This window comes from Ictalurus punctatus, chromosome 20 (genome assembly GCF_001660625.3).
Source record: "Ictalurus punctatus breed USDA103 chromosome 20, Coco_2.0, whole genome shotgun sequence".
In the NCBI taxonomy this organism is placed as follows: domain Eukaryota; kingdom Metazoa; phylum Chordata; class Actinopteri; order Siluriformes; family Ictaluridae; genus Ictalurus; species Ictalurus punctatus.
Genome location: NC_030435.2, coordinates 19,718,873 through 19,737,726, shown reverse-complemented (window position 1 = coordinate 19,737,726; position 18,854 = coordinate 19,718,873). Strand labels below are relative to the sequence as shown.

Genomic DNA, 18,854 nt, shown 5'->3' with positions numbered 1-18,854 from the left:
TGAATGTGCTAGTTCAGGGGTTGTGAGTTTAAATCCCAGTACTGCCCAAGAGCCACATTTGGACCCTTGAGCAAAACTCCTAATCCTACCTCTGTGTGTTTTGTTCTGTTCTGTCTTCAGGAAAACTGGAATATTACATGCAGGTGAGTTTGGAGGCTGGAGCTAACCTCTGCAGATGTGAAGAACCCTGTGATAGATCACACTTCACAGCTTCAATATGAACTGTCAATATCACTGACAATTATAAACTATTGGATGTCCATTATAAACAATTACTGCAAAATTCTGTTCATTTTTTATTATTTGTTATGCCTATATTGCATCTGTTTATTTATTTCTGTGAATTTCAGTTTGGTGTGGTAAATGGTCTGCACTTATATAACACCTTTTTTCCTTAGCGGTTCTACAAAGCACGTTACACTGTTTCTCACTCACACATACACATCGCTAACTTGCCATCGGGAGCAACTTGGAGTTCCGTATCTTCTCCAAGTACACTTCGGCATGTGGAGGTATGTGGGCCAGGGATCGAGCACCTGAGCCACAGCCGCCCCACAAATAAAACCAAATTGAATATCTGGTTGGCCACTAGCAATAGAGATCTCCAACTCGAAAGTGAGGGGAATTTTTTTTTTTTTTTTAAATGCACACACACACTCCCATTACCTTGTAATGTGCGCTAGAGGTCAGTTTTTGTTTCAAGGAGCTAGGACCATCCTGAGCCGAGACACTGAGGTGTCCATGAAGAGCTGTATAACCAAAATTTTCTCTGTGCCATGACACAAAGATCGCCGTCATAGTTAAACCAAGTAAATAGATAGATAGATAGATAGATAGATAGATAGATAGATAGATAGATAAATAAATAAATGTGATCTGGGGGGTTTCACAATGCCAATACATAGATGTAATCACTCCCAAAAAAAAAATTCACAAATGATCAAGTAACCTGCATTGGACCACTTGAGTAAACTGAACCCAATTCTAGGTTTAAGAAACGATTTTGCTCACATTCAGAAAGGGAGAAGTGTAATCCTAACATTTGAACTACATATCGTTTCCACTACCTTGACGTACACCGTTTGTTCTGATAATAAAAGAAGACGTGTAAAACCAAACACACTAAATGTCTTGCTGCAAAGTGTTCCTTATTGAGTTCTAAGGGCGTGCAAACTTTTGCACTCAGCAATAAACTTTAGCACCAAAAAAAAACAAAACACAGACTGACTGATCTGGTTAGTTTAATATACATTCGTTGGCACAATACACTAAAATTCTTTACAAAATGAGCCATTTTAAAGAGATTAAACCATTGGAAACAGCAGAACTTTCACCACACTGAAACGTCATCGAGTGACTTCATTCTTCACTGAGGCGAAATTACATTTCATTTACAGCTCGTAAAGGTAAGTTATATTCTCTAGTCCAGTTAGTTCAAATTTAAAAAGACATGTCTGAGTTTTCAGTACCTGCTACATGTAAGGAAAACATGTGGTTAATTAGTTTTGACAATATAATGACCATTTTCAAACAGTGTCAAAGTGATTAGGCCTCACTGAGTTACAACATAACACAACATACAATGCCAAATAAAACAGACTCACACACAAACTGTGCTTTGGCATCGAGTGATTGTCTATTAATAAACTCTTCTGCTGAAGGAACAAATTTTTATAAAAACAAACACACAGAGAGAGAGAGAGAGAGAGAGAGAGAGAGAGAGAGAGAGACAGAGAGATAGACAGAGAGCGAGCGAGAGAGAACGAGAGCTAGAAAGAGAGAGAACGAGAGACAGACAGGCAGAGAGACAGAGAGAGAACAAGACCGACAGCGAGAGACTGACAGAGAGAGAGAGAGAGAGAGAGAGAGAGAGAGAGACCGACAGAGAGAGAGAGAGAGAGAGAGACTGACAGAGAGAGAGAGAGAGAGAGAGAGAGAGACCGACAGAGAGAGAGAGAGAGAGAGAGACCGACAGAGAGAGAGAGAGAGAGAGAGAGAGAGAGAGAGAGAGAGACCGACAGAGAGAGAGAGAGAGAGAGAGAGAGAGAGAGAGAGAAAGACAGAGAGACAGAGAGAGAGAGACCGACAGAGAGAGAGAGAGAGAGACCGACAGAGAGAGAGAGAGAGAGAGAGAGAGAGAGAGAGAGAGACAGAGAGAACTAAACCAGATTTTGAAAACAAAGTGTTGTCATTTTGTTCACTTTTGAAAATTTCATCTGACCTTGTTTGACATTGTTGTGTGAATAAGTAACTGGTCACAGCTCACAGTCCTATCACACCGTTTCATCAAAACACTCAACACCACTGAATATCGGTGCAGAACATCAGACTGTCAGACTTCAGGAAGCAAACGCAGATATTTACACGTCACGCCGCCTGAAAGCTTTGACGATAGTCAATAATATTAAAGGAATACTTCACTGCATTAAAAGTCAGTCTATATTCACTGTAACAAATGTGCAGTTACCACGGAGTACAGATGCATCGATGGCAAGACCGGGTACGAGTGCAGCCATACCGCTACTGAAATGAGGAACCTACTTCACGTCATTATGGAACTTACCATTTTTAAGCTCTGAGTGCGATGAGCAGCATCAGCGAGCGTGCTCGTTAAAAATGAGCAAAGCGTAGACCCAAAGCATGAAATTCGCAGTGCTCGGTGCTCGCTGAACCTAAGTGCTCTCTCACACACAGTACAGTTTCTCTGCTCGCTCAATATCTTTCTGTGTGTGTGCAATTCACAGCACATTTCGCGCTCTGGTACAGGATGTCGTGGAGTTTTTCTGTGATTGTTGCGGCAAAAAATGCTCGATTTTGCAGTGGCTTAAAAAAAAAAATTGCCATGAAATTTGAGGAGTTTTCTTGAAAACGAAATTGCAATCGCACAATTGTTGTGCACGTTCTTTCACGGTGATGTTTGTTGGTAAATGAGAACTTTTAGCTGTACTCATGTTCGACGCACGTGAATCGAAGAGGGATATTTGGCCGCACGCTGAACGTTGTGATGATGTCACAGGACTCGTCTTGGCCCAAATCTGCAATAATGTTGAAAAATTACAAGCTCCTCTGAATAGCGTGGAATTTCTGCAATCATGAAATCCTGGAGGGACTGACTGCAGTACGTCGTCTTGATATATTGTGCAGTTTGGGGTCTGCTTTACTTTGCCATCAGTAATCATGAACTACATCCAGATCGTGGTCATTTCGTACACTAGACTTACTTCACATACAAATATGTGGTATTCGATGTTGGCATCAGATCATTTTTACAAGTATGAGGAAATGAACATGCATGAGCATGCACTCGATGAGCAGGGAAGCGATGCATCTCTAACGCAGAACGGAAATCGAACACTTTCATTTACAAACAAACAAACAAACAAAAAAAAAAGAACAGGAAAAACTGTTCAGTCAAAACTCACTTATAATGCAAGTGTAGAACGCAAATTCAACACAACGGTGTTAAGATGAGGAAGACATGTTACCAAAAGCTGTTCTTCTGAAGAGTCATCGAAATTTCCAACAACACAGAACAATAAAAAGTCATTATTGTGCTACACACAGCACCGTCACATCAAACGAAAAAAGCAGTCCCATCTGAAAGCACTTGAGAATATTTCTGACTGAAGAATTCAAACGGTTTCCATACTCTGTCCTTTGTATATAAATGATGTTGAAAACAGGTTTGTTGTTCTTTTCTCCTCAGGTAAAGGTGCTGAAATTCCAGTTCAGCGTAATCACACACACAGCAAAGTGCTGGAGTATTCCTTTACGTTTTCCTCACGACACCAAACTGCTGAAACGAGGACGATAATAAATCATGCAGTTACTCGGAATGAGCTTTTACCTATTGCACTTTAATCACACATGGTCACAAGATATAGATGTATAACCGTATGACGCATCAGAAACAAGGAAACTCGACTGTACTGCTCTGTCGCTGGGATGTTATCCGGAAGCATAGACACTTTGTAGATCTTTTATCTAGAAAGGCGCATGTAGTGCACTTTGCTTTAAGCTTTACTCTATATAGATCAACCTGTGCATCTTAATTCATTTCTAAAGCTGCACTATATCCACATTTCCAGGTGAAAGATCCATAATAAAGGTAATAAAAAGTTAAGCGATAAAGAAAAAGGTTCCCCTTTTTCTGATGGTACGCATCAGTTATAGTATATCTGTCTACTCTCTCTGGAGGCACTTAGTACATTCTCATCCAAAGCTCATTATCATTTACACACCTAACCTGAACACACACACGTCTTAATACGCACCACGGTATACCTACTAAAGCACAGAGATGTGTAGGACAAGAGAGAAACAACACCCCACACACAACTTTAAATAAGAGCCAAACTGCATTTTACTGCCCACAGCTGGTCAGCTCTCTCCGTCCGTCTGTCTCTCTCTCTCACACTCACTCACTCTCTCTCTCTCATACACACACACCACCTGCTCTCGGCCCTCTGTGGTGTGACCGGCCGTCCACATACTGCTCAGGATAAAGATAGAAGCAGTGGACATTGTTCATCAGCAGTGAGAACGAGTAGCGAGACGCAACGAATCTTCCCCATAACACCTCTCCGTTCTGCTTCATAACATCCTTATTGCTGTTTCTCTCTTTAAAAAACTAACAAACAAAAATTTAATAGGTTCACTACTAAATGATCAAAAATTCATACGGCTGAAATGAAATAATAAAAATATCTCTTTCGGGTTTATATATTATCATTATTATATATCAACGATCGAGGCAGCTCGGACGCATCAGACGTCCGGCAGAAGGGCGGGGAAAAGAAATTCGGAGGTTAACACACACAGAAGAGAGGAAATATAGATACAGAAATTATCTATAAAAATACAGAATCGAGCATGAAGTAGAGCTGAGTGATTAAATGAATATTTGATGCTTTTTTTTTTCTTCCTGCTAGGTGCTTACACAGTTACATTTGTAAATGTATTAAATTTAAATGTATTAATGTATTCAAATGTATTAAACAGCAGCAGGCAGTTTAGTCTTCTTCAATTCATTTTTTGAAACACTACACAAGATGCCATTTAAGACCTAAACCTTAAGCCCTGCCTCATGTCTATTATTTATTAGTTGTCATACTTAACCAATCAAGATCTTACCCCCATCATTTCCATCTCCTGATTGGCTGCTGGCAACCAAGAGGGTTTAACTGAATGATACTGTAGGAAATAAGAATTTCATAAACGTGCATGTAGAGTGCTGTGAAAAAGTACTTGCTTTCTTCGGATTTCTTCTGTTTTTGTGTCTCTCATACTAAATAGTTTTAGACATTCAAACAAAGGCAACTAAACCCAACATCCTGTATGTTACTGGACTTGGACACTTGTGAGAGGGCAGTATAAAGGGAGAGAAAATACAGGATGTACATTCATTCCGTCTCTGTCTGTAACTATATTTCTCTATTTCACACACACACTCACACATACACACATAGTGTGTACCAAGAGATTCTCCAACTCAGAAAACAAAACAAAAAAAATCACTAAAATGTAATTTCACAGCCCGGCAAAATATGGAAACACAAACTTCCACAAAAGTCCCATTTCTGTGCGTGTGTCAGTTGGTAAACTTCCTGTTTTCTCTGGCAGCATGTGCACTGGTTTCCACTCTTCCTCCTCGCTGAGTCCATCACGAGCAGCAAGAAGACCCTGTTTATTCCTTTCCAGGCAGCCTCAGATATAGGGATACAGATCTTGCTTACCGTGCTGCCCCTAAAAAGTGATGGGCTATCTTGCACCCACCTTGCGCAGCAGGATCTGGGTGAGGTCAAAGGTCATGAAGCTGATGCCCACAGCAATAGGCCCTTTGACCCAGTTCATGCTCAGGCCTTTGTACAGGCCACGGATGACGCCCTCCTCTGACACGATCTCCCGCATGGTGCCCACGATGGTGCTGTACGCGCGGCCCGTCACACCGGCCGTCTGCATGCGCCGTCGCACCACGTCCAGCGGGTACGAAGCCGACTGCCCGATGAGGCCGGCGCACGCACCAAACGCCAGCCGCTCGTATGAGTAAGGCTGAGCTCTTCCTGTCTTCTCTGAAACACGAACACGAAAGCAAGGGTTTATTCGAGGAGCAAAGTCGAAAGGTGAACAAACACCTTCGTTTCCTAGTTGCTGAGACATTACTATCAAGCGCAAATTAGCATGATCAAATATCAAACTTCAAAGGCTTAGCATTACTGGGTGTGAATTGATGTCGCAAAAAGGGTGGAAACCGAAACCTGAATGTTTGCTGCTACGGAAATTGACAGGAAGGGGAAAACTAGAAAAGTCGGTACGACCAGGTCAGCCACCGAGTGACGCCGATAAAGACGAAATTTCAAACCTTCTAAAAGGTTTCGTCATATTTAGAAGCATTCCTGGGAAATTTCCACAAACCACACAAAACAAGCTAAACAATATTACGATTGCAAATGTAACTGACAAACATCATCTACTCAAACATTTTCTCTCTCTCTTTCCCACGTACACACACATTCACACAGCGGAATGCACCTGCATGGAGTTTCTTAAGCGTCTCATAAGTGAAGAAGCTGAGGCCTGCGTAAGGAACCACGCCCAGTATAGTCGGAGTGAATCCACTGTAGAGGGTCTTCAGTCCTTCGTCGCGGGAGATCCGCACAAACACGTGCATTATATTACTGTACCTGGGCAAAATGCAAACCTTAATTCAGGTAATTCAATAAACACTTGCTCCATTGCGTTTACAAAAATTTCCTTCTGAAGATGGATGTCGTCTGAAAAGCGCTGTCTCTTACATTTCTTTCGGCGTGACTGCCATGCGGGCGCGCACCATGTCGAGCGGGTACGTGAGCATGGCGGCTGTGATGCCAGCCAGTGAGCCAGCCAGGAGTCTCGGCACAGGAGGCAGAGCCCTGCAACAGAGAGGAGAGGAACACAAATTTGAGATTCCCAAAAAGATGCTAGTACACATTATGCAGAAAGGAGGAGTGCTGTTGGTTGCTATTTATACTTTAACATACATTGCTCTCCAAGTGTAACGTTTCAATCACTCATACTGATTCAGAAAACCATCTTACAATCAAACCCATATACACTAATGACATTATCTGTAACTATCCATATCTGCATCAGGATTTAAACCCAAAGTAGGTGTGGCTCTGACTGAGTTTCTCAACCTCAGCTACATCACTCAAGTTCACAGAGATTTCTTTTTTTAACCTGCGACATGCTCTGAGTAATTTTAGTTGGTTCTATTTCCCCAAAATAATTAAACTATCCTGATTTAACCCACAATGACCCTGACCAGGCAGTGACTAACTATGAATGAATGAACACCGTAAATGCGCTGCGTTCATGTCAGTGAACATGGTCTTCGTTGGTCCTCTGAGCTTCATATCTTATCACTCACTCACACCTAACCTCCATTTGTGTCACATCCTGCAGGATCCCAGCGTCAATGCGCACAACTAGTCTCAACCAAGCTTTAATAAAAGATAGATATAGTGTGTCTCCAAATGTGTCTGTTATGAATAATGTATTCGGTTACATTCCCAATACACACAAATCACAAACTAGTGCTGGGTCCAAGTTCACCTTTGTCGAGTTCGAGTCGAGACCAAGTCCTTAACCAATCGAGTCGGAGTCCGAGTCCAAAAGGGGCCAAGTTGTACTCAAAAAATGGCTTCAAAGGAAAAAAAAAAATGTATATAGAGGTATATGTAGAACTTTTATTATATTACACATGAACCTGTTTTGCTATTGTATCACACTATATCGTGTCCTCCAGTTCGAGTTTATATTTCAATGATTTGATGCGTCTCCTCCACAGTTACATAGACAGAGAAAGCGTACAGAGTAGAGTTACATTTAGCAGCATGTCATAACAAGCTTCATGTTTTATTACTGCTTTTAATCTGTCTATTAATGACAAACTCATTTCTGAACAAAAAAAAAAAATCCCCATCAGTAGATATTTATGATATTTACTACATTAAGTACAACATTTCACATGAAATTCAAGACTGGAATCACCAAATGCTAATGTTTAGACATGGGCGATATGACTACGATCTTATTTCACAATAACGATAGGTTTTCTAAGGTCCATCAGGAGTATTCAATTAAGAAATACCACGGAAATTGAATAAAGCGATTAAATGTAAAATAATACAGACTTCACTGTATGACATACATACTGTGATTCTTATTAAATTTACTGAAGTTATTATTGTCTGTTCTTTATTGATTAACATTAAATCAACAGAAAATTCCGAGTACAAATTTACCCGAGTATGTGACAAGTCCGAGTGCCCAACTTTTCCTAACCCAGCACTGTGTACATCATAATGCCGTTACTAACTTCCCTAACAAATCTTTTTATACATGAGCCAGCACTTGAAGCTTCTTAAACGGACAGAAATAGGTCTGCTGTTGACATGCAGCTCCTGACCAGTGTACTTTACCTCTCTGGATGCAGGAAACTGTGAAGCAGTGTCTGATAATCGCATCTCACATCTCCAAAAAAAAAAAAAAACCTAGCTCTATAATCCTAAAACAGGTTTCTCACTCTGAAATCTGGTGAACATCAGCAAAGATTCACTTACATTTTTGCCAACTTCTATAATGATCAGATCTCACACAAGCTGTTCAGGTCAAGTCAGAAAGCTACACCAAACATCTTGGACTGTATGGAAGGTACTCACTTGCCCTGAAAGCCATAATAGCCTCCTAGAAGCCTCTTGTATTGTTCGTGGGCACAAAACTGGATGGCAGCGTATGGGATGACCCTCACCATGGTGGCGGAGTTGCCCCTCCATAAGCTCAGGAAGCCTTCAGTCAGATAGGTGCGATAAATCAACCGGTACGCCTCCTGTTCATCACAAAGACACGGTCATCTGCATGGGTTTGGCTTTATTTTTCAGTGAGTAAATGCCATGAACACTTTAGGTTGCGCTACTCAAAATCTACACAGCATAACAATCATCTTTACAAGGATGAATGCTTATGGTCATTATGCGGATATTTTTTGGAAAAGTTTTATGTCACAAGAAAGAAAAGAAAAAAAAACTTGTCAATTCTCACCTTGGCAGAAAATCTGTTTGAAGACACTAAAATGTAAAAAAAAAAAAAAAAAAAGACAAAGAATGAGACATAAATGACATAAATGTTAGAATATTTCCTTAAGACAGTAATGCCTGTGTAGTCTGATTATTGGATTGGGCAATAATCTTTGGTCATTAAGACTATTTACTAGATTATTTTACAAATTAAGCTACTGCACATGAATAATTTTGTGTACACTATGTACAATCATTGAAAATGCACTGAAACCAAATAAGTATATAAATATTTTATACTAAACAGTCAAGAGCTGCTATGCCACATGAGAGTTGGGGAACGATTACATCCCAGGGACCATCCCCTTTCTCCAGTGACCACAAGCTCTTTTTGTTGTTTGTGCATTCAAGTTGTTCACCCTTATTGAACAGGACACCAAAATGTAGCACTCCTACAATGATTTGAAGTATAAAAGCAACGTGGAAGCAGCGTATTCTCTATGTTTTGCCTGAAACAGGGGTTAAAGCTGCATGAACGGACACTCTCCTCGACGCCCCATAATCAAATGTGCAACACAAAACTTTTAAAAACAAATAGAGCTGTTTATTCATCTTTGGTAACGGCGGGGGATTCGGAGCCTATCCCGGGAGCACTGGGCATGAGAAGAGAATAGACTGTTACTGTAATAATATCAAGAATTTATGCATTTTTTAAGGATGCACAAAAAAAAACAAAAACAAAAAAAAAAAAAAACACTGATAATCAAACTACAGAGTAATAAAATCTCACTTTCACTGCCTTACTTATAATTACTTGATCGTACCATTTTAATTAGACATTACAGATCTTACGCAGCCTCGATACTAATACATCACTCCTGTTATAATAAAGGACAGATTTTAATGCAGCATATAATGACAATAAACGTGAAAGAAATTGAACCTTTTGAGCAACTCGCACCAGTTTCCCTAACCTGTTGCACACAGTGGAGCGTTTTTTGATATAAACACAAGTTTGCGTTCGTGCAGCACTGTTGTGCTGCCGTGCTCCATAAGTCTCCAGGTTACAGTCTACTTCACTGCATTTAATATAAAATGCTCCCATGCCTTAGAGGACTTGGAGGTCACGCACTTTTTTCCGCTGTCACTTGACGGTTACGCCTCCGTCTGATGGTGACTGAGGTCATGTTGCGTATAAAAGGTAACGATGACTTAAACAGTAAAATGGGTATATGCTAAAGCTAGCGGCGTCGCATTACGTGCGTACGACGTCATGCGCCATCGCCTACGAAGCGGCTTATACTTCCTGTTAGTAAAAAAAAAAAAAAGCGCTAGTGCTCCATTTGAAAGGATACTACATAGTGCGTAGTGTAAGTGTATAGCACGTCACTTGGGACACAACTTTGGTCTGTACACTCCGATGCATGTTTCCGGAAAAGAAGTAACGTAATGAGTAAACGTGACCCGTGCCGCACGCAGACCAACTAATCGAAAGAGATTCGTTGACAACGATTTTCATAATCGCTTATTATCGATTCGTTGTTGCAGCTCTAGTCTCATTTATATACTTGTATACAACCAACTGATTATATACAGAGATTTCACTTTGAGGTGCAGTTTCACTCTCTTGTATCTTCCCTATGACCCATTTTTAAATGTTTATATTTACTTAACGAACACCTAGTGAGGCTTTCACCTGCCAAAACTCATCCAATTTCTGTGCACAGCTTGAAAGAACAGTTCATACTGATTGTGTTGGTTTGTATAAATATTGTCTTGCCTTGGAAGATGATCTTGGTCCTGTCCAGCGGAGCTACAGCTGTTTTAGCCACAGCTCCTGCGAAGGCTCCAGAGAGTAATGTGTTCAGCACATTCCTGCCCTGCTTAAAACCCTGCACACACACACACACACACACACACACACACACACAGTTATGTTACCAAATCCCCAGAGAAGTAGTACAATCGTCTAGGCTACTTCAACCGTTTTATCTGTTGAGCACATAATTACTCGATTAGATAAGTGCATTATTAAATACTTGCTGTGCAAACATTTGTATCCTTAGTATGGGAAACCCATGCTAAATATGACGGATATTCCAACAACGGCAATCATTAAGTCCATTACACACTCCTAACATTTTAGATCTCATAATGATGAGAAGACTGGCAAAAAAAATTTTTTAAATCAAGAAATGTGCATGACTCCTACATGTAATGTGGTGTCAGTACCAGCATGTAATGGCATGCATGAGCTAGTGGTTTGTTTGTGTGCCTGTGTGTGTGCCTGTGTGTGTGCACAAAACATGCAGTTGTGGCACTGTGCTTGTTTGAGATCCTGTAGATAATTAAGCCAAACTTATGCAAGAAACAAGAATGCAGGAGTCCTGGGTAAGAGACTCAACAGTTTAGGTGGTGGTTAATTCAAGAGGTTATCATAACAGACCCACAATATGACGATAATACTCATGTCTAGAAATAGAAGCTTTGCATAACTATTCTTATATGCCCAAGACCAAAAACTATACAATTAGATTTCATTTAAAATCCCACGCTGTTGACCTTGGATCAACCCCAGTTCAGAATTATGCATCAGGCTACAAAATTTTAAGCCCAGTGTTGCAACATGGAAATAATGACACGTTTGTGTGAGAGAAGACATTGCAAGAAAAATGTTATGCCTGAAGTGAGTTGTCTAGTTCCTTGTTCGGGCCTGTTAGGGTAACTGATGGAGTTCCTGCTCCTGCAGATCTACCTGTATGTTTAGTTCCTAAACGAGGACCACATTGATTCCAACTGAGAGATGATGCTTAAGAATGACGAGGTGTGTAAGACTGAAACTACAGAGACAAGTAGTCTCTGAGGGGATCATGGACACACATCATAACTCTATAACTACTACTGTACAGTGATGACTGGGAGGGTTATAAACCAATATCAGTAGCTTGACTATAAAACTATTAGTGTTGAGCAATGTGAGATATCACATGTCTTGATGGCATAATAACAATGAGGTGATGCAAACACATACACACACTTAAAAACTGATAGGTAATTTCCCAGTAATGCTCTACTGGTCCTGGCTTCATGCCATGTTTCCTCTAAAGACCAAACATGGAAAACGGAAAAACTAATGCTTTCGTTCAAACCGAAAAACACTAAACTTACATTTCTGTCATCTTTACTTGTATAATTTATACTGATTGTACAGTGTGTGCTTATCTATTTTTACTGCCTCCAAACACATTTTAGAGGAAATATTATGATAGATTATCAAATTCACCGTCATTACACCCGAGACTGCATGTCATACTTCTCAATCACTGTTGACGATGTATTATGGATGTGTATATGTCTGATTAATCTCATATGTGTACAGAATGCGTCTGGATGACTTAATTAACCGGCTAGTAAAGCGACCTATCGAAGGATAAATCGATAACGTAATTATCGTGACAGGACTAACCGACACTGGCATGAATCTACGGTCTGGCCTAGAAAGAAATCAGCCCCAGCATCACTGCGCCGTGCACTTGGTTCCACAAAACTCCACAACAACCCACCTTAAAACATTTGTTAACAGCAAACAAGCTGATATGGATGACAAAAAAGGTGCTGTCTTTTTTTTTTTTTTAAATCAACACAGGGAGTCTTAGCCCTGTCAGTATGTTTACACCAGCAGTCTCCACTGGTACTGCTAGCTTGGGTTATTTACACACTGTGCTTGGATATACACCCTTCTTGTTGCCTGTATACACACACACACACACATACAATATTCTTAGATTTATCTTCAGAATCTTCTTCCTTACACAGAGGAAACGAGTATGACTAGTTGTCCAAGGTGATTAGCAAATTATACTGGTGTATTATAACTCATACAGAATGCCCTTTGACACATTAAAATCTGTTGTAAGGTGTGTGTCATGATTGCTAATGTAGTCAATAACATCTTTAGCTATCAGCTGTTCTTTAATTACCTCCGACTGGCTGGACGAAGGTCGTGGAAGCACCTCACCCTGTGTGAGCGCCCCCCCATGTTCCTGTACTCCATTCCCCATGCCAACCCGCTATACGCACCACACGCCAGCACTCAGGGGGGTTTGCTGGCTGCACTCATACACTTGCTGGAGGACTGCCTGGAAGAAAAAAAAACAAAGTAGCACAATTAGCCTGGTGCAAACTTTATAGAACTTACTGGTGAACATTTATTTAACTCATGGTCCTGTGAAACATTTAGAGCTATGAAATGTTCATTACTTTCGTATTGTAGCTTTTGGATATATTTGAGCCTTTAACTGTACACACCCGTTGAAGATTAGCGGCACTGCTACGTTAAACGTTTGTATTTAGAGAGATGCTACATTCCTTGGGCTACCCAGGACCCATGTAAAAATCTATGCCTTCACACCGTTCCCTTGTTTTGTTTGTTTAATTAAATTTAACTCATGAACACTAAGGCCAAATCAAGAAATGTTTTCCTATTCACTATATATGCTCGCTACATCACGTACAACATAATGATGACATGAAATGTGGATTCTGTCTCCTTGAATATTTGCAGTCAGCTCCAGAATTATTGGCACACTTGCTTTAAGAAAAAAAACGAAATTAAAAGAGCATTTGTGGTTAATTAGATCTCACACACGAATCTCACACTGAAAATAAGAGAAATGTGTAAGAAATTACCCGAACTTTGAACGGTGAAAGTCCGTCAGACAGCTTAGTCTAGAAGAGATTACGATTTCAAATTCCAGAGTCAGTGGGCAGCGGTGGCTCAATGATTAAGGCTCTGGGTCACTGATCAGAAAGTCAGGGGTTCGAGTCAAAGCACTGCCAAGCTGCCACTGTTGGGGCCTTGAGCAAGACATTTTGCTAAAACGTGTTAATTTCCCCTATGTACGGAGACTTTTAGGACACCTTATAGATTCAACGACTTAAATGTTACAACTTTGTCGCCCACAAAAATCACACAGGAATTCTTTGTTTTGCGAGCTGATGTAGGCGGTCTTAGAATGCATCGTGTGGCGTGCTGACGACAACAAAGTTCCGGCAGCGTCCAATTTATTTTTATTTTATTTGTGCGTGTGTATAAACACTGCTATAATTCTCATGTAAAAAAAATAGCAGGAAGGACAGTTAGTTATCGCGTAGTCCGTTCAGTCGAGATTTTATTGGGATCCTCTCATACAGTGTGACGATTCACCATCTTAAAATGCTGAAGTGTTAAACAGACTTTGCACTTGCTCGTCCCTGTAAAATACCATTCAAAGATGATCAAGAACAGACTCATGGTCCCTAGGAGTCATGCACTCATTCATCAGAATGATTTAATCAGCTGCTACACCCACACCCTGTCCCCAAAGTGGTGCTGTCTGTTGTTGGAGGCCGTGTCAGAAAACCGCCGCAGAGACACCCGACTTTATTCAGAGTTCACGGCGTTGCTGAGGGAAACTGACTTCAACCCAGCTGGCCTGCATTCACGCGCTATTCTCAGTCACCAAGCATGACGGCTACATAGTGTTCGGATATCAGGATATGCAGGACGGGCTTTCTGGGTGAAAGGTTGTTCATCGGAATGGGAACAGGTCTATAAGGATGTATAAAGCAAACCCCAAATCCACACCTAGTGCAAATGTCAGATTTGTTCAGAGCAACCTGATACACTTTGCTCGGTAGTTTATACAATAAACCGAAAACTATGTGGAAGATTGTTAATTGTTAACTCTTAGTGGCCGATTATAAAACAAGGCCTGTGTCAGATGTCACTTAAATGCAAAGCCATTAGTAGCCAGTGCATCTCCATTATTCTCACAGTTCTCTCTGGCTTGTGAGGGAAATTACTTATTTTTACTTTGTAATAGTTTTGTTCTTGTTCTTTTTCTGTTCATCTGAGGATAACGCCTAAGAAGGCCATGTCATGTCACTGAGATCATTACAGAATGTTTATCTGCTTTCAGAGACACAAACATGTTCTTCTGTTCAAGGTTTATATGCCCGCTGTTGTGCAGAGCAAAAGACAGATGCAGCCTTACCACTGACTGAGTCACTAAGGATATACAACCAAATGCTAAAGGACAGCTTAGCACCTCTACCACTTTCTCCAGGGTACGGTGTAAAACTGACACCATTAAATTGTTGCACCATCTTGCCAAAGAAGGCCACAAAGCCAGTCTCTCCAAATTACAGTATGTACAGCAAGTGAGATTTCTAGGGAACGACATCTCCACCAGTGGAAGGAAACTCTCCGCAGACAGAGTATCTGCCATTCAGAAGATTTCCAAGCCTCTGACGAAGAAACAGGTTATATGTTCCCTAGGTATGTGTTCGTATCACAGAACTTTCATTTTAAACTAGACCATTCTAGAAGCACCACTCAGAGAGGTGGCATATGCAACAGGTTGGACAGCTCATTCTCAGGTAAGTTGGATCCAGTCGCTGCAGAGTTTCCCCAGTGTACGTGCAGCAGCAGCAGCTGAGAAAGCTGTGGTGTCATCCAGAGACCTGGTAGGTTACTCAGAAATGAACCTCTTGGTTCCACATGAGGTGTTGTTACTCCTACTTGAACAGAAAACCTCACACCTGTCCACCCAACGGTGGCTGCACCATAACACTATACTATAGACATGCCGAATGACACGATAAAACAATGTACTGTCCTTAACCCTGCTACTCTCCTTCCAACAGAGGGAGACAGGGAACCGCATGACTGTGTTGTACTGACTAAAGAACTGTGCTCCCCTAGAGTCGAACTGAAGGATGTTCCATTGGAAAACCCAGATCTGATCCTTTTTGTGGACGGGTCAGCATCACGTGACCCAGAGACAGGTAAAAATCGGGTGGGCTATGCAGTAGTAACCGCACACGAGACAGTCTGTCAGGAAGTCTCCCCTCAAACCTTTCAGCACAAGCAGCTGAATTATATGCCCTCATAGAGGCATGAAGACATGCTGAGGGACAGTCAGTAAATAACTACACAGACAGTAGATATGCCTTTGAGGTAGTACATGATTTTGGAACAATTTGGAAACACAGGTACTTCCTGATGAGTTCAGGAACGCACATAGCCCACCACAGCCTGAGGATAACGCCTAAGGCGGCCATGTCATGTCCCTGAGATCAGTACAGAATGTTTATTTGCTTACAGAGACACAAACGTTCTTCTGTTCAAGGTTCGTCCGCACATCTTCCAAGACCCTAAAACAAAGCCTGTTTGAACTGCCTCTTATCGGTACACAGACGTGTGTCATGCTCCGCGTTTCTTATATATAGTAGTGGTTCAGCACAAGTGCTTCAGAGCGCGATCATAATTCTATCCTGTATTAACCATCTTTCTGTAATAAACTCGAGTCTGCGAGTGTTGTCTAATTTCCACGACAGGCTTTAAATATGTCTTTCTCCCAAAGCTGTAAACATATCACCTCTCTCTCTTCCCCTCTCACTCTCTCTCACTCTCTCTAAACCTGATTTCAGACACTGTCAGTCCTATCTTCTACTCCATGTCCTTCTCTTCCTCCACATATCTCCTTGTGGATCAACTTACAGTCATGCTGCCAAGCTTTTAGTCTTTAGTCTGCTTTTGAAAAGTGTCCCGTTACAAAATGGATTAGGTGAGATCTCTAAGAGGAAAGATCCAACACAAACGGGCTGCTGTTTCTAAAGAAAGAATACAAAAACACCTTACGCAATATTATCAAAGAAGCACATTTAAGGCTTTAGGTTAACCAAGTCTACGATTAGAGCAAATCCAAGGTTTATCCTCTGGCATACGGAGTTAAATGAGAATTACGAGGGTGGCGTACTCCGAATTAAATTAAATTAAACAGGCTCGGTTAAGCTAGTTTAGACATGGTTTAACAAATCATGACAGGATTCACGAGTACACATAACGCTACTCATAATATTAATTGTTATGAAGACTTTTCAGCAGTAGATTTTAAGTAGAAAATGATCACAAATAAAAGTTATCTATGAGGTACTCTTTCAGTTTCTGACCGCTATTCAATTTTTATTGGCATTTTTAAAAAATTCACACAACTACAAGAAATGATTGGAAAACTTAAACCTGGACTAAACAATGGGTTCAATTCGAAGCCACTCGTGTCTTGGTGGTAATTTTAAAATAAGATGTGACTAGATATTAATACATTGAGGACAAGAGACAATACATGGTGTCTAAAAATTTTGCTTGTATTTTCTCATTTGTAAGTCACTTTGGATAAAAGTGTCTGCTAAATGAATAAATGTAATACTGAAAAGCCACAACCTAAGTAACTCATGGCTACTGATTACCATGACATAGCCACGAGACACCAAAGTCAAGGCCACAAATCGTGTAACTTGAGCCCGTGACTTTCAGCCTAAATGTTGTGAGAACTTCACACTTTATAATTTTGGTCTCCAGTTAAATAGAGGTCAGTTTTAGGAAAGAAAAAAAAAAAAAAAAAAAGATTTCAACATGAACAAATACAATACAGTTCCAGCACTTCGTGCTTGGACCCCTAATGATAATAAAACACACTTCATTCCAGCATATTGAGCTTGTATTATGTGTATGAAACCGAGCTAAATGATCATCTAGGGCCTATCTAGGATCTAGGATCATCTAGCTAAATGATCATCTAGCCTATATTCTAGGCCTATGTGACAGAGGCTGACTAAAGAGAGGGTCAGATGTATTAGGTCAAAGGAATTAAGAGTCAATTTTTCATTTTTCAAAGTCTTACAGTCGGAAATAACCCAGAGTTTCTGTAACCACATAAATACATTTAAATAAACACAAATATAACCAGAATAAAAGGACCATATCGTTACAGAATCATGTTTCAATGATGATAAAAAACCAAAAGAAATAAACAGCAACCTTTAAAAAATGTCACAGATCATTCCAGAATAAAAACAGGCCCATTATTAGATATGAGGTTAAGTTCATATTAGCCAGTTCACCAGGCGTGGCTCAGTAATGTCAATGTTTTGATTGAAAGTTCGCGAATGCGCCACTTTTTCATTATTAATGATATCCCGACTTACCTTCCGGATTAAATAAACAGCTTTTCCGTTGCTTTTGCACCTGTTCCTTTTCCGAACCGAGCCGCAGGACGACTTTTCTTTTCTTTCTAACACACGGGTGACACTTTGACAACCACTCCCCTTGAGCTTAGCCAGCTAACGTTAACCCTACAGAAGCTTAGCCAACTGTCGCTTAGCCGGAGTCACGAGCGCTGCTTCACGCAGCTGACGACCAGTCACACACGCAAACTACGCATGGTGAGTTCAGACAAACCCGCAGCAGACGACATCCAAACGCACAAAAGTCGCTTGTTTTCTGTCTGTAACTGAGTGGCGTTGCCGTGCGGCTTCCATGCTGTTTTCGCCTGCAGCTATCGACGCTTCTGGATCAATTCCAAATCGCCATGTAATTAGCTAGGTAAGGCACAAAGAAAGGTGCAGAGTGTTAGCATTTCGAGCCCTATATAGTGCACTGTGTGAGAGCGGGACGCTATTTGAAACGTGGCCTCTCTTTGGTACTGGCACGCAAGGGCGGATCGGATTGCATTGTGGGAAATGAAGTCTGCGGTTAGAGCCGCGTGCGGGGATAGGTTAGATTGAGGGGCGTGACAGCACATGTCATGTCCAGGACATTCCTAACAGTGAAGAAGGGAATAAAACAGGACCTGACATGCAGTTACAGAAAAATAATCAACAAACACAGAACGTTAGCATAACCTTAGTATTTTGGTTCTTCTTTGATTGTTTTTTAAACCAATTTATAACATTCTGTTTTGGTTAACAAAGTCA

General features: G+C 40.8%; 1 protein-coding gene across 2 annotated transcripts; it reads right to left on the bottom strand.

Moving 5' to 3' along the window:
* Positions 1 to 1,224: 1,224 nt before the first annotated feature.
* slc25a42 (solute carrier family 25 member 42) lies at positions 1,225 to 18,533 on the bottom strand. Of its 2 annotated transcripts, none has more exons than XM_017496194.3 (8): positions 18,087 to 18,533; positions 13,037 to 13,195; positions 10,837 to 10,948; positions 9,082 to 9,107; positions 8,703 to 8,869; positions 6,795 to 6,911; positions 6,532 to 6,677; positions 1,225 to 6,071 (listed from the first exon to the last, which is right to left on the bottom strand). In XM_017496194.3, exons 2-8 carry the CDS (start codon positions 13,115 to 13,117, stop codon positions 5,761 to 5,763), a joined length of 960 nt encoding a protein of 319 aa, XP_017351683.1. In that variant the 5' UTR covers positions 13,118 to 13,195; positions 18,087 to 18,533; the 3' UTR covers positions 1,225 to 5,760. The 2 variants fall into 2 exon arrangements, with proteins under 2 accessions (XP_017351683.1, XP_017351682.1); XM_017496193.3 differs by having other exon boundaries at positions 6,532 to 6,683; positions 18,087 to 18,531.
* Between the last annotated feature and the right edge of the window lie 321 nt (positions 18,534 to 18,854).

Coding starts and splice junctions, on each gene's coding strand:
- slc25a42 (XM_017496193.3), bottom strand. CDS start 13,117: ATGGGGAATGGAGTACAGGAACATGGGGGGGCGCTCACACAGGGTGAG. Junction 8,870..9,081: donor CAAACAGATTTTCTGCCAAG/GTGAGAATTGAC, acceptor TGTGATGAACAG/GAGGCGTACCGGTTGATTTA. Junction 6,072..6,531: donor GCTTAAGAAACTCCATGCAG/GTGCATTCCGCT, acceptor TTCGTGTTTCAG/AGAAGACAGGAAGAGCTCAG.